At 35.6% G+C, this 15,693-nt stretch overlaps 1 protein-coding gene across 5 annotated transcripts in view; it reads left to right on the forward strand.

Moving 5' to 3' along the window:
- The window catches only part of CPNE8 (copine 8), a 194,540-nt gene extending 181,274 nt beyond the window's left edge, over positions 1-13,266 (forward strand). For 4 of the 5 annotated variants that reach the window (XM_008140552.3, XM_028144169.2, XM_054719170.1 and 1 more), the window contains 2 exons: positions 3,790-3,863; positions 11,371-13,266. In XM_008140552.3, the coding sequence (XP_008138774.1) occupies positions 3,790-3,863; positions 11,371-11,559 (263 nt within the window). In that variant the 3' untranslated portion in view covers positions 11,560-13,266. The remainder of the gene's footprint in view (positions 1-3,789; positions 3,864-11,370) is intronic. The other variant, XM_054719169.1, reaches the window with a different exon arrangement.
- The last annotated feature ends 2,427 nt before the right edge of the window (positions 13,267-15,693 follow it).

The raw sequence follows: 15,693 nt of genomic DNA on the forward strand, positions 1-15,693 counted from the left end.
CTAGGTTACAATAACCCAAGCTTTTTTCTTCAGTCACTAATTTGCTTTTGCCTCTCAAGGATACACCTGTGATAGGGTACATCTTAGGTCTCCCAGACTCCCGTGGAAGTTCATACCACTAGATGTATGAACTCAGGGATGGTAAACACTCGTCACCTGTTCATCAACAACCCCCACACATAATGTTTGAATACAAAGCCACTGACTCTTCCTGGTCATATATTTCTACTTACTACACAAGACAGCTATTTATTTTCTTCTTTTCTTTAGTTCCCAGTGAATTATTTATTAGGGTTTGAGGTGTGATAATTCATCATTTTCCTCTCTGACTTCCTGAAGTAACTGAAAAAAAGATATGCAGGAAACACTCAGAGACTTAGACTATAAGCTTTACTTCTAGCAATGCTGCATTGGAGAATTTGGGATAACCTGTGCACAGAGGCAGACTTCTCACTCCCTTTTCCCCCCAAGATTAAATGACCTCATCCTTGTCTCCAGGCCTACTCCATACAGGGACTAAGTCTTGCCAATTAAGCCTGCCACAGAGAGGAATTGCCTTCACTCTGAGGATAGGCAGCTCCAAAAAAGAGAGTTCAAGGTCAGTTTCTTCTAATATTTAGTAATCCTATGAAACCTTCCTCTTCCCATGTGGAAAAGTGAGTGAAGATTGTAGACAAAGAGGGAAGTTGTCTTCCCAGTAAAATTCTTTCCTGGGAATTAGAGTGAAACTTTCCACTGGGGAACATTTGAATAGGGAATCAGGGCCCTGCTTTCACCATGATGGAAGTTTACATCGGATGGAAAGTCTTCCAGGCCTAGTACTAGAAAAGTAGGCTGTTCCACCAGGAGACAGTAGATGCTTCTCTAAAGGATTTTTTTCCCCTCTTGTGGCTAAGAAAAAAAGGACAGAATACTCATGTTTAAGATAGAAAATCTCCAACTTAGATTCAAATTGCTGCTGTCTTTATTTAAAAAATATGTTTTATTGAGTAGGGAGGAAGAGAGAGAGAGAGAGAGAGAGAGAGAGAGAGAGAGAGAGAGAGAGAGAGAGAGAAAGAGAGAGACATCAATGATGAGAGATAATCACTGATCGGCTGTCTCCTGCACGCTCCCTACAGGTGATTGATTCTGAAACCCAGGCATGTGCCCTGACAGGGAATCGAACCTGGTTCTTGGGTCAGTGCTCAACCACTGAGCCACACTGACGAGGCAAATTGCAGCTGTCTTATCAGAAGAGCCTTTCTCTGGGCTCCTCCAAGTCTACCATAGAGTAACTTTATATGCCACACATATACACTGACATAGGAAAAAAGTGAAATAAAACTTGCAGATTTTATCAGGTAACCACCTAAATCCAACATCTACACATTTTTAACTGGAAGGGCGTTGTTTGCATGGGCAAGAAAGGTAATATTTTGCCATCCATTCCTTGAAGTTCGAGAACATAGGAATAAACTATTAAATTAGTGAGTATTCAAATTTCTTATTTTTTATTTTAATTTTTTTGTATTTTAATAAGAACAGTTTACAACCGTCTGTAAAATCCCCCCCCCCCCAGTGACTTTTCATTCCTTTATAAAGCACCTTCATTAAGAAGAAAGATTTTTCAAGGTGGGATTTCTTTCTCCTTAAAAGGCAAAAAAGTCATATTAAAGCAGCATCTGGCTACCTGCTTTGATCACTAGGAGAAGGGGACAAGTAAAAGGGGCTCTGACTTCATCCCATCTCCCATGGCTAGAAAGTAGTGCCGGTCTGTCTCACATTGTTTTTCCAAGGACAATCCTGGCGGGGACCTGGGGCTTACAACATCAGGCTCCTGAGGACCCGACGGTCTGGAAACCTTAAGGGAGAATGTTACCCTCCCACCACCCGCCCCCTATTTCTTTTCTCCTTGCTAGCAAAAGTGTAGTTGTGCTACATACAGACTTTTGACCAAAAAGACATGCTGGAAAGTGAGAGATCCTTTATAGGATCTCATTCTAGTACATTATTGCCTGGATAACTGTCATTTTCTTTAATTAGTAAATTAGATAATAAAGGAGACGTTTTGCTGGCATGTCATCATCAATGTACATTTATGTCTCAAAGTAACATGAAAATTTTGAAAACAAACCTAGACCAAAAAGAGGAATTAACTCTAGAAAATATTTGAGTATAATGAATTATCTTATTAACATTCCTAATGAGTAAGAGAGGAAAAAAAATAGGTCTTTTATAAAATAAGTTAATTACCTTATTATTAGTCATATACACATTTTACTAAATCATGACATATATTGTATATTTAAGCAAACTGAGTGGCGGCTCTCTATCAGTGATGTGTTCTAGCAATGCTTTATCCCAGACACTGATTCATGAACATGTATAGAAAAAATAAAATGTAAAACAATGTTTTTAACCCAAATGCATTATCCATGCACTAAAAAAAAAATAACAAAAGCCTGACGGGTGGCTCAGTGGTTGAGTGTTGACCTATGAACCAGGAGTCAGAGTTTGATTCCCGGTTAGGGTTCATGCCCAAGTTGCAGGCTCGATTTCAGGTAGAGGGCCATGCAGGAGGCAGCTGATCAATGATTCTTTGATGTTTCTATCTCTCTCTCTCAGCCTTCCTCTCTGAAATCAATAAAATGTATTTTTTTTTAAATCTTTAAAAAATATTTTTTTTAAATCTTTAAAAAATGGTGAGGATTGTATTCTGATTGAACAATGTTTTGGAGGGTTAGGAGGCAAACATTATAATTGCAAGTGGTTCTCTGGAGTCTAGTGAATGTCATATGTATACAAAATGAATTATCAGCAATAAAATTATACTTTAAGCACAAATTAGCATTCCTTATGTAATTAATTATTTAGAGAATTCTCCTTGAAAACCTAATAAACTCTGGAAAATGTTCTTAATTGCAGCATAACATTACTGTATCAGCAGATGAACCATTATATGATAGCATTCCCAAATACCCTCTGATCTATGTGCTGTTGAAATTCTCTTTTAACCAACAAAAAATCATGCCTCAGAAAAATAGTCCTTTATCCAATCAGTATAAGGGCAGAGCAAATGTCTCTTTATTGTTCAATCTATGTTTAAAGTGGGAATTGGGCAATATGGATATATAGCTTTGTTATAGTTTTGATAAGAATGAAGTTCAGCCCAGCCTATGTGGCTTAGTGGTAGAGCATTGGCCTATGAATCAGGTGGTCACGGTTCAATTCCTGGTCAGGGTCAGGGCACATGCCCAGACTGTGGGTTCCATCCCCAGTAGGGGGCATGCAGAAGGCAGCCAGTCAATGATTCTATCTCATCATTGATGCTTCTATCTCTCTCTCTCTGTCCCCCTTCCTCTCTGAAATCAATAAAAATATATATTTTCAAAAAGAATAAAGTTCAAATTGTTATTGGAAATTCTATGATGACTAGCACTAAGCTTCTTAATTTAGAAAGAAAAACTAAAATTGAATGTTTTAGTATCACTTGCTCAAACAGTCCTATAAACACATGACCCCAATTTGAGAACCCCTGGGTTGGAGAGATACACCTAAAGACTGCTCTCTACTGCATTGCCTCATCTCATCTTTCAAAGGGTCACCTGAGGTGCTGGCCTGTTACCTTCATTTGTGAAATTTACCCTCAATCAAGTTCTGTTGGAGAAATGATTGAGAAGATGCAGGGGATCAACAGCTTTTTGACTTTACATGGGATGTTTTGCTACTTCATCTTGATTTCTGTATTGCCTACATTGTTTTAGTATATGGCTAAAATACACTGGAAAATAATTCTTTTTTGTTTTCAAGCAATGATTGAGTTGGATGGAGATAATGTAAGAGTTTCCTCCAGAGGAAAATATGCCGAAAGGGATATTGTGCAGGTAAGAAATTTAATGAAAGTTATTTATTTTGTTCATAGTGAACAGCTCTTATTAAATAAACAACTTTAAATTGAAATGATGAGTCTCAGGTTCTGTTTAATTTAGTGGGTGGAGTCTCGGTGAACAATGTTTTGGAGGGTTAGGAGGCAAACATTATAATTGTTATGTATTAGGACCTGTTAAGTATTAGGGCCTAGAAAAAGCACCCATGCTTTCCCCTGGACTTTAGGTTCACAATATACAAATAAATTGTCAGTAAGTTACTTTTATTACTATTTTATTATTTCCTACTTTATTATTACCAGAAAATAGTGAGAGTTTTAGTAAAATTAGAATCTAGAAACATAACGAACTTTTTAATAATGCTTATCTAGTCATTATTTAGTCTGCAACAAAGACTAAAAGTATTTTTAGACAGCTGGTACATAGAGTAGATAAATTTAGTGTAAATGAACCAAAAACGTAGATATTTTCATACTTTCTTTGTAGATTCTGATTAGAAAAGTGGAGAAATACATCTTAAAATTATGTATAAATATATAAATTATATGTAAACTATATATAACCATAAATAAATAACATGATATAATATATAACAATAAAATATGATTCACAATTCTGTTGAAATTTTAAAAGAATACTTAACTAAAGCCTACTATTCAAGGAGTGGCTTGAAAGAAAAAAATTAGTAACCAATATAATTAAAATTTATAGTTGAAAACAAGGAGTTAATTCAACTAAAGTTCTGCATACATTACAGCCTCCATATTTTTTAGGGTGTCAGAAGAGAAAAAAGACTATGAAGTCTACCTTCTTAAATAGAAAAGGGAAGAAGGTGTCAGTACCATTGAAGCACATGACATGAAAGTTTGGGCAGAGCAAACAATGGACTTCAGCATTTTCTCTTAATTAATAAACTATATGTTCACCCATAATACAGTCATTAAGAGAATCTAACTTGGAATTCGACAGAAATTGGTTCAAATCCTAGATTGTCCAACTGTGATAACTTGGACAAGCTTTCTACATTCAGTGTACTGGCGTTGTTGTAACGATCAAATGAGAAAACATATGAAATACATTCCTGAAATAGTAAAATACAATAAAAATGATTAAAATAATTTCAGGGAGAATATAACATAAAGCAATTTGTAAAGATTAATGTCGCTAAATTTTAAAAAGCATTGTTCTTAGTCTGTCAGCAAAATTAAATTTTCAATGAGAAACATTTTTATAACCTTTTTAAGATAATTAAATATGACATATTTTTTAACCTAATGTTCTTAGTAGAGTAAAAAGCACACGTGCCCGCACACACACATGAATGATGAGATTAAAAGCAGCTAAGAAGGGGAACATGGTAATGTGGTCATCTATTTAAGAATCCCATGGTGTTTTGTTTTCATAATTAGACACATGATTATTCACCTGAACCTCATTAGCATAATTATAGGTATAAGTAATTACACCTTATCTGAAAGCTTTCCATAATGTCTGGCTCACAGCTTCAAAAAATTAAATTACTAAAGTGAAGTATGAATTTGAAGTCCTTTAGAATGTGTTATGTTGCTGGTGTAATGCATTTTTACAAAGTTAGCAGAGGCGACCCCATATCTGGTACTATTATCCAAATGATGCTTATGAGAAACTTGGTATTTCTTAAGATTGTTCAAATTGTTAAGGTTTTCTTTAACAGGGCTAATATCTTATGTTGGTGACAACCAGCCGTTCTTATTATAAATATAAAACAAAAATTCCCTTGAAAGATTTTACCCTATAAAGTTGAACTGAAAGAGCTGTGAGGTATTACAGATTCTGAACATGAAATTAAAATGTTCCCAGACAATTAGTAGCCTCCTGAGTGATGGTGAGATGCCTATAGTTCAGGAGATTTGATGTGCCTTTTCTAATTTCATGGAGAAGTTCCTAAATGGTGATTGCTCTTTTAAAAATAGTAAGCAAGGTAAAAATTTACATATCCTATTGTATTAAAGAAGAATTAGCGTCTTCTCTCTTATGTTGAAAAAGATTTTCAAAACATTCCAACAGTTTTACAGCCTTTACTATCCACTAAAACATTTTTAGATGATTTATATTCAAGACTAGAAATTTCCTTGAGCCTTGTCCGGTTTGTTCAGTGGTTAGATCTCAGCCCTCAGACAGAAGAGTCTGGGGTTTGATTACCAGTCAAGGACACCTACCTTGGTTGCAGGTTTACAAGCAATAGACAACCAATGGATGTCTCTCTCTCTCTCAATCTCTCTCTCTCTCTCTCTCTCTCTCTCTCTCTCTCTCTCTCTCCCTCTCTCTTCTCTATCTCTATCTCTATCTCTATCTCTATCTCTATCTCTATCTCTATCTCTCTCTCTTCCCTCTCCCCTTCCACTCTCTCTAAAAAACAACTCAATGAAAAGTATATCCAAGGGTGAGGATAAATAAGTAAATAAATAAATAAAAAGACATTTCCTTGAATAATTGGGGATATAGGAGTTGCAAGTGCACACCAAGAATAACAATGCCAGTCCTCCCATCATCAGAAAATATCGAAGCTATTTAAATGCTATAACCTCTGCTGGCTAAAATACTATCAGAAAATAGGGTCTATTTAGGCTCTCTTACCTTTTCACTACTTTTAATATTTTACATGTTGAGGCTAATTAAGTTAATGCACAGCAAACAAAAGCCCACATTTCTTAAATGGACAAAACCCTAAGGCTGCAAATAATAGTAGGCAGCTGAATTTCAGTAGCTAATTAGGGGTAATAGATAGGGTTTTCATTAAATTGTCAAATCTTAAGTGGCACCCAACTTCATTCTGTTTAATCATTTATTAAGTCCTTCATGTGCTAGGCAGGCTAAGAGCTATAGCATTACTTCCCTCAGTCTTTCATTGACGTTGTAAGACAGGTACTTTGATTACCATGTTTTTAAAAAGAAGAAATGAAGTTTAATTCCTCTTGTTTGTAGTCACAAAGCCAGTAAGAACTGGAGTTATGATTTAATCTTAAGATGTTTAATTCTAAAGTTTTTAACAAATATTCTGTATAACTTTGATTCTAAATCCTAAACATAGCATTTAAGAGTCTCCATGCCCTGACTCCAACCTTCCTCTTTAGCTAAACATACACACACATACACACACACACATACACACACACACACACACACACTTTGTCTAAACAAATAGGACTATTAACTATCTTTGCATCACACATTTCTATTGTTCTTTCTCTTATTTTTTATTGTCACTTTATTGGAATAATCTTCCTCCTCATTGGGCCGACTAAAATTCTGCATTTTGAAATTTCCCAGTATACTGCCTTTTGTATTGGCCTGTCTCCACACACTCAAATTTCCCCACCCTTTTCCCCACTTTGTGCACCTATCCCTTTATATCTTCATAAAAATACTGGACAGTTTTTGCCTTGTAATAATTTATAAATCAGGAAACTGAAGCCCAAGATGGGGTGTTAAATAACCTATACAAAGTTGTTTAGGTTATAAATTGGTAGATCCAATTTTTCAACCAAGTTCTGATTCCAAAACCTGTGTTCTTTTTTTAATCACTGGACCTACTCTCTATTGAAGATTATTAGGATCTGTTCTCCTTTTCATATTACTATCAGGGTGAATGTAAAAGAGTAAGGTTAATTAGGGTTTAAATAATGACGGATATTTATAGCTATCTGATGTTGGGTACATTCATTAAACTGTCCTTAAGTTTCAGTTTCCTCTTCTGTAAATTCAAAATATGGCTAACATGCTTATAAAAATTAAATAGTGTGAAATCTCTTAGCAGAAGGTCTCCCACTGGCCAGTTATTAATATTGATATTAATAAATGCATTAATATCAGTATCAGTTTTTATTATTAGTTTGTGTGTTGGCATAATCCAGTCAGAAGGCATTTTGGCTCACTATTTTATAGTGGCTGGATCTTGACATATGACACTGGTCAGCCTTATGTGTGATTATATTCAATGTCTCGGTATTGAATCTTGTATGACTATGGTATAAACAGTAATTAGGATAAGATCCTATGGTTGCTATTCTAAAACTTAAATGAATTATTTTCTTAAATCAATTCTATGTATCCGTTTGCTTGCTTGGGCTATGGATTGGCCATTGTGTATAAAGCAATGTCATTTATCTTGGTTGCCTACAGATGCTCGCCACCCTATCATTTCCTTGAAAATTATATTTAAATCATATTTTCCATTAAATGGAGAATAATGACCTTGAAGATTTAGACTTGAAAATCACTAATGGAGCTCTGCACAGTAGGAACAATCTAGTAAAATTGAGCAGAATAGCAACTAAAAGCCCATTTGCCCAAACTAATTTAAACTTGTTTTCACAAATAGTCAAAGCCGGCCATTAGAGCAGCTGTGAGGAACATTTTCCTCAGAGTGGGTGGATGCTAAGAGAAAGATGTAGAGCATCAAGGACATAGTATATTTCTACAGAACAGAATGCGTTCATTGGTATTCTTCATATGAATGTGATAAATTAGTGCAAGTGAAAATTGATTTATTCCTCTAACCCAAGCATTTTAAGGGTCCAGGTTAATTTGTGATAATAGTCAATGATCTCCATGCCCAAATGTGGGGACATTATTCTGAAGAGGAGATCCCCAAGTATGGTGGTCAGAAATGAGTAAAAAAAGAGATTATAAACAGAGTGGTCTGAGATGGTAAGTGGAAAGTTGTGACTGTAGAAAGGTTTGAGCAATAGTTTAAGAAAGAGGGCATATATTTTTCATGAAAACTGTAAGATTGAACATTAGTACCAAGTAGAGGAAATGAAGAGTGACTTGTCATTTTTCATTTCTCAGGAGAGTACTTCCTGACATGACTGAGTTGATGAATGTCTCTTTGGAAAAGATTTAAATAATCTAGGTTTATGAGTAGAAAGTTCTCAACATGTTTTTTTCTACACCCAACACACATGACACCCAACCTGCTGTTACAATGATTTTCAATCCGGGGCAGGCCCTTAATGCTCAAGGGCATATCTGTGCTGCCACCTAACAAGCATGTTAAATGTGATATATATATATATATATTTTTTTTTTATCTGTTAGTTACAAAAGTATTTTAGATAAGTATAACTGTATACATTGTGAGAACAATGATCATGGTTCTTAGTTTTGATATTGCAGAATATTGTAACACTCTTAAGAATACATTTTAACTTAATAAAAAGTTTGACACATCTTACAGCATTTGCTGGAAAGGTGAAACAACAGGTGTTTGGGTGTGTGTGTGTGCATTTTTTCAAATTATAAGAGAAAGTTTATTTAGAAAGTTACAGAGGTAGTAGAAGTAAGCCAGCAGGGCTGCGTAGGCCCAGGGAAGTTATAAAAGCAAAGGAAGGGCCCTGGAGCTTAGGAGAGGGAAAGGCAAAGGTAATGCATGGGGTACTGGGGGAGGGGAGGGGAAGAGGGAGGGGGAGGCCCAAGTATGTTCCAGAGACAGAGAGTGCAAACTGGGTCCTTCATCTTGAGGGTTTTTTAACAGATGTTTTAAAATTACAAAAAGGCCAGGAATTACTATTTTAGATTACAATGCTGTATCATACTTAAATCTGAAAGAGATCAAATTGATAAGAATATTCCCTGTTTTGAATAATAAGAATGTAAATATAAAACTTTTAAGAAGATAGTTTTATATTGAACATGTAATTAAATATAAATGGCTGAATAATAATGATGATAATAACTATGATATATAGTACATATTATGAGTTAAGTATGGTATTAAGCACTTGACATGGTATAACAACCTAATAAATAGGTATTATTATCTTCATTTTATAAAAGAGGAAACTGAGGCAAAGAGTGAAAAATAACTTGTCCAAGTTCATGCAGCTAGTAAGTAGAAGAACCAGCCTCTGAACCTAGGAAATCTAATTCCAGGGTTTGTGAGAATAGTGGTGAAAAGGTAAATGAGTGTAATACCCCTGGTGTAGAAGAAAGGTAAAGAATTAAATAAAAATACAAGGCAAACTCGAGGTAGAGGAAAGATAAGGCAGGCCAGATTTCCTCTCCCTTAAGGCAGTATCAACTATTTACCAGAGGTGTCAGTATTTCCCTAAAATGTAGGTATTAGCTACATATTTGGGGGGGGGGGGGAGAGGGAAATGAACCCTTTAAGAAACAGCTTAAAAGATAATTAGATGTACACTAAACAATACTAACATTACTAAATGTTAATTTTTAAAATACTGTACCTTGTAAAATAAGGATGAAATAAATTGTAGCTACAATTAGACATATTTTTTCATTAGTCCTTAACTATGTTGATTCCTATTGTCTCACTTGTCTAATCATAGTTTCCGAGAGAAAATAGACCTTAACTTTTTTTTTGCACCTCTTTGATTTTTTTTTTATTAAAAAATGCCAAGTCTTGTCCATAGTTAGGTAATACAACTTCACAAAAGTTCACATCCTCCACTTCTCAGCTGAAAATTATATTCTATTAGTTGGGATTTTTTTTACCCTTACTTAGCTACTTTCAGGGTAAGAGTAAGATTTGTCACCTTTCTAGCACACTTTTCTAAAAAGTTGAGTTTCCTTTCTCAGATGGAGAGGGTAAAATTATTGTCATATAGGTATGCTTCTGCCTACTTTTGCCCCATCCTGTATTTCAAGTTCCCACTAATACGAACTGTGAATTTCATATTCATGTCCCTATGATTTGATGTTCTAGTTATAATGAAAAATACATGTGTTTAAGAGTCTTTAATGATATACTTTTTTTTACCCTGCATTGGGTAATAGTTTTGCTTTGAAATCTGAATTTGACATGGATTAACTCCATTTGACAGGAAAGTGAGCCCTGAAGAGGTTCAGTGCTCCATCCTATTGGGAGTCAGGCTGGGTTGAGAACTCAAAACTGCAAAACACATGTAGCAACATGATGGACGTATCAGGACAAAGAGACGAGTTATTGAGGGGCAGGGGACATAGAACACAAGTACACAATTTTATTGTTGTTGCTGTTAATCCTCACTTGAGGATATTTCTTCCATTGATTTATAGAGAGTGAAAGGGAGGGAGAGAAATAAGGGAAGAGAGAGAGAGAGAGAGAGAGAGAGAGAGAGAGAGAGAGAGAGAGAGAGAGAGAGAGATGGGAGAAAGAGGCATTAATTGGTTGTCTCCCACACGGCCCTGACCAGGATTGAACCAGAAACCCAGATACATGTCCTTGACCAGGAATCAAATCCACGGCCCTTTGGCACGGTGGACTGACGCTCTCACCACTGAGCCACACCAACCAGGGCTACATCCCTTTTTAGGTAAAGTTTATATTGGAAAGTTATGGTCACTGTTATAGTTGTTGATAATAAACCAAATATCTTTACCATGCATAGTAATTATTGCCCACCTCACCATAACTCTGATCTTCTCTGATACTTCTACAACCAAGTATTGACATGTGCTGATTTTTGTGTCTAAGTAGCATGCTAGAGTCTGTGAACTAACTTTCTTTCACTCTGCTTTCTAGTTCGTGCCTTTCAGGGATTATATTGACAGAAGTGGAAACCACATACTGAGCATGGCTAGACTGGCTAAGGATGTCCTGGCTGAGATCCCCGAGCAGTTTCTCTCTTACATGAGGGCCCGAGGAATCAAGCCATCGCCGGCGCCTCCCCCGTACACCCCACCTACACATGTGTTACAGACTCAGATATGACTGCGCTCCGAAACGTTCGCGTTAACTACATGTCGCTTAGAACTGCTGAGTCAGGCTTGGTCCTGGTGCTCTGTAACGAACCAGGGAATGGAACCTTTTCTCCGCTTGGTTTCAGCAGTCCTGGTTAATAGGCTTTCTGGGATCCAAAATTATTCTCTTCCTAAACCAAAACTGTAAATATGGTTGTTGCATGAGCAACAGAAAAATTGTTTGAATGCTTGAAGCAAAATATGGATGTCTTCTCTGAATCTTTACCTTTTTTTTTTTTTTTTTGGACAGAAACAGCTAATTTCCAATGTGTTGTTGGGAAAAAGCACAAACTATGTTTTTAACTCAAATATTGTCCTCGACTGCTGTGTGTATAGGGAAGCAGTCTCTCTGTATCAATGTTTACATGTTCCTACTTTTTAAATTTCAATACTTTTATAACTGTTCTTAAGAATAAGAGTTTTGAATATTGAATCCTTTGTCTTCTAAATTGCAATAGCTATAATTACAAGAGCAATATCTCTTTGAATGACTGTCTGGACAAATACAGTTGCAAACAAAGGAAAGGAAAGATACTTTCATATTTCTTCCGTGAGTGAGTTGTCTTATGAAGCTGCATCTGCTCAGTAATCAGTTCCTCTGCATTGGCCAAGGAAGGGAGTTTCAGCTTAGCAGGTGTGTATCCTGTAAGAACCTGCGTTTTCCATGGAGTTTGGGTTCTAAATTTAGACTGCAGTCCGTTTATGTTATGTGCTGCTAAGTAGACATTTTTAAAAAGTCAAAACGTTGTGAACTGTAAATGCACAGAAAATACTGTGTATTTGTGTAAAAAGTAGCATCTTTATATTATAATGCTATTTAGAAAGACTAAAACCCCAAATATTTAACTGTGAACCATGTAGCAGAAGTTTTAAAACTTTTTATTCCATTATATCTTGTCTAGATATTTTAATTCAAAGGGATACTGTCTCTCTTACTGGGTTCCTATCACCTTTCCACATTGCCACACAGGGTGCACAAGCTGGAAGTTTTTTTGTGAAATTCCCAGTGAAATATACACAACCATGTGACTTAGTGCACAACACATTTGTGAAATAACCTACTCCTATATACGAATCTGCCTGTCCACAATTAATTGTAAAGAGTTTTTGCACGTACAGTTTTTACAAGAATTACAGTTTTGTGATGTTGTGTCCAAATTAAAGCATTTCTTTAGAACAAATGGCCTTAAATTCTCACAGAATTCCTGGAAATGATTGTGAATTGCCTTCAAATAATAGAAAAGTGTATTTATTTATTTTTTCTTTTGTGTCAACAATGTAACTGCTTTATAATATTTTTCCTTAATTATATATTTACTACTTGATTTATTTTTACTGTATGTTGTTCTCTTTGTCCCAAGTTGACTTAGGGTGACTTTTATAAGCATGAAACTATTTTACTGAAAAGAAAAATGTATACATCCACATATCTAACAGTATCAATATTATATAATTATGTAATATTAAAGTGTCCATTTTTAAGTATGTATTAAAATCTTTAAAAGGATAACTATTTGCTCTGTAAATTTTATTCATAATGACATGGAGTCTGATGACTTCCTTAACTGAGCTTAAATATTTATGCCAGTATATAGTTTATTAACCTACATATTTTTTATTTACGTTCATCAGTCCAAAATAACGAAAATAAATGAAATCAATATTCTTTTTTTCTTTCTTTCTTGTCAAACATCAGTGATTTTTCTTTGAATTGATAAGTGAAAGTGAAAGATGTGCCCTTTTTATCTAAATAAGTGTATCCAAACCTAGCAGGGGTAAATGGCTAAGAATGGGGAAATCTCATTCTTAGCCATGAGAATGGCTATCCTTTGTATGGCTGTTAATTACCAGAAACCTAGGTGATGTTAGTTCTGTGGGTAAGATTAGAAAATACCCAGTCTTGTCTTGCCATTGCCTAAAAGAGGAAACCGTGACTGAAGGGGCTGAGATATTTATCCAAGACTATATAACGAGAGCAGAGTTTGTTACCATTGTGCAAATATTGGTTGTGACTCCCTCAGTGTTGTGAAAGTTGCCGTTAGAGGCTGTGCAATGAAAAATGCCACCGATTACTTGCCTTTGCTGTGTACCTCACTCCACCTTCCCACCAAATATTCCTTCGTTTCCTGTGCTAATACCTGAAAGTTACGTAAAAACCGGCAACAATAAAAAATATATTTTAAAATGGAAAAAAAAAACAAACAGCAAAAACTTTCATTCCACACAATATAGGGAGGTGCTGAGATGAAAGACCTGGAACTTTTAAAAATTAATAAGACATTTTATCAACATACTGATGTAAGAGTTTGCACCAACTTGTTGTTTTTCTGAATGGCTTTTCGTCATTAGATCTTTTCTTAAGCTCTCCCTTCCCTTTGATAAGGGAAGACTTGAGTGAAAAACTGCTAGAAAGGGCTTCTTTTGAAGATGGGAAAGGGAAACTGAGAGAAACAAGAGTACAAGCCTGGGCTGTGTGGTTCACTCTTTTCATAGCTGGTCACCTTAACCATGTTCGGAACTCGGATTTCAGTCTCACAACCAGAGTAAGGACCCACCAAGTAGAAGTGTTTTTCCAATGGAGAGTAGGGTAAATACCTATATTAAAATTGTTTTTTTAATTAATGTGACTCCCAATAATTCTTTTCATACAGTAAAATGTTTTACTGTATGAAAATATTTGTATGTAATTTAACATAATAAACAGAAGTCTCCAAACAGTGTTCTAATATATATATCACAGAACTCGGAACAGTTTTAAAGGAAACATCTTCAAATCTCATAAGGAAGGGTTGTTGCTTACTTCACACTTTATTAAACCACCCCTGATCCCATCACCTGCCATTGTTCTTGCTTCCCGCTTCTTGGAGATGCTCGGACTACCAAAATCTGAGAGACACGGCCACTGAGGTCTTACCATGGAAAGAGCAAAAACACACTGTTCTAAAGATTTGCTCATTTAGTTTCAAGCAGTAGTGGCCATGACCTCATGATTTTCTCATCACAAAGTTATTCACTAATTTAATTTCCATGAAACAGGCTGCTGAGCATTCCTAATGTATTTAGATAAGCTGATTTTATAGAGATAGGATTTGCTATTAGTCAAAGCGGTCGATATCATTGACCTTACAAATTAGGAAGAAGGATGAGGGAAGGAATATGCTCAGGGTTGGCTTAAAAATAGCTCCTCTTTCGGAGATCTTCATCTTACAAAATAAGTTAGGGGAAATTATAACACCAATTCAGTTATTTTGACAGAGAACAAGTTTGGTAACTCTTAACATTTCCACAAAAATAATTTTGACAAACACTAAATAAAACACCTTTTATTTAGTTATCAATTTTATTATTAAAAATTTTAAAAAGCCCTAGCCAGTTTTTCTCAGTGGATAGAGTGTCTTCCTGTGGACTGTAAGTTCCTGGGTTCAATTCCTGTCAAGGGCACATGCCTGGGTTGTGGGCTCTATCCTCAGTGTAGGGCATGCAGGAAGCAGCCGGTCAATGATTCTCTCTGTCATTATTGATGTTTCTCTCTCTCTCCCTCTCCCTTCCTCTCTGAAATCAATGAAAATATATTTAAAAAATACTTTAAAATATTAAAATCGGAATGTACTTAAAATTAACTAGTCTATCATTTCAACAATAGCAAAAGGCATATTCCATAATTTAGAGATGGGCAAATTTGACATGCACTTTAGAAAATAACTCTGCACCAGAAGGTTTTTTTTTAAGTCAGGAGTCCAGCCCTGGTTGGGCATCATCCCCTGCACCTAGAGGTTGCCTACAGGGCACACACATGGGTTGCGGGCTCGATCCCCAGTAGGGGCTGTGTAGGAGGCAGTTGATTTATGTTAAGTTCTCACAACAATGTTTCTCTCTCCTTCCTCTTTCTGAAAAATCAATAAACTTATTTTTTTTTTAAGTGGGGAGCCCTGATAAAACAGCAACAATCCCTAAAAACCCCTTTGAATTCATCAAGAACAAACTTTCAAATTCCTAAACGTTACATGGAGCTCTCAAAACACATTGATGGATTAGGTCATCATATGACAGTTTGGAGAGATGAAGAATTATAGGTACTTTTAATTTTTTATTTTCTGAGGACATA

The sequence above is a fragment of the Eptesicus fuscus genome, chromosome 7 (assembly GCF_027574615.1).
Source record: "Eptesicus fuscus isolate TK198812 chromosome 7, DD_ASM_mEF_20220401, whole genome shotgun sequence".
NCBI classification, from domain to species: domain Eukaryota; kingdom Metazoa; phylum Chordata; class Mammalia; order Chiroptera; family Vespertilionidae; genus Eptesicus; species Eptesicus fuscus.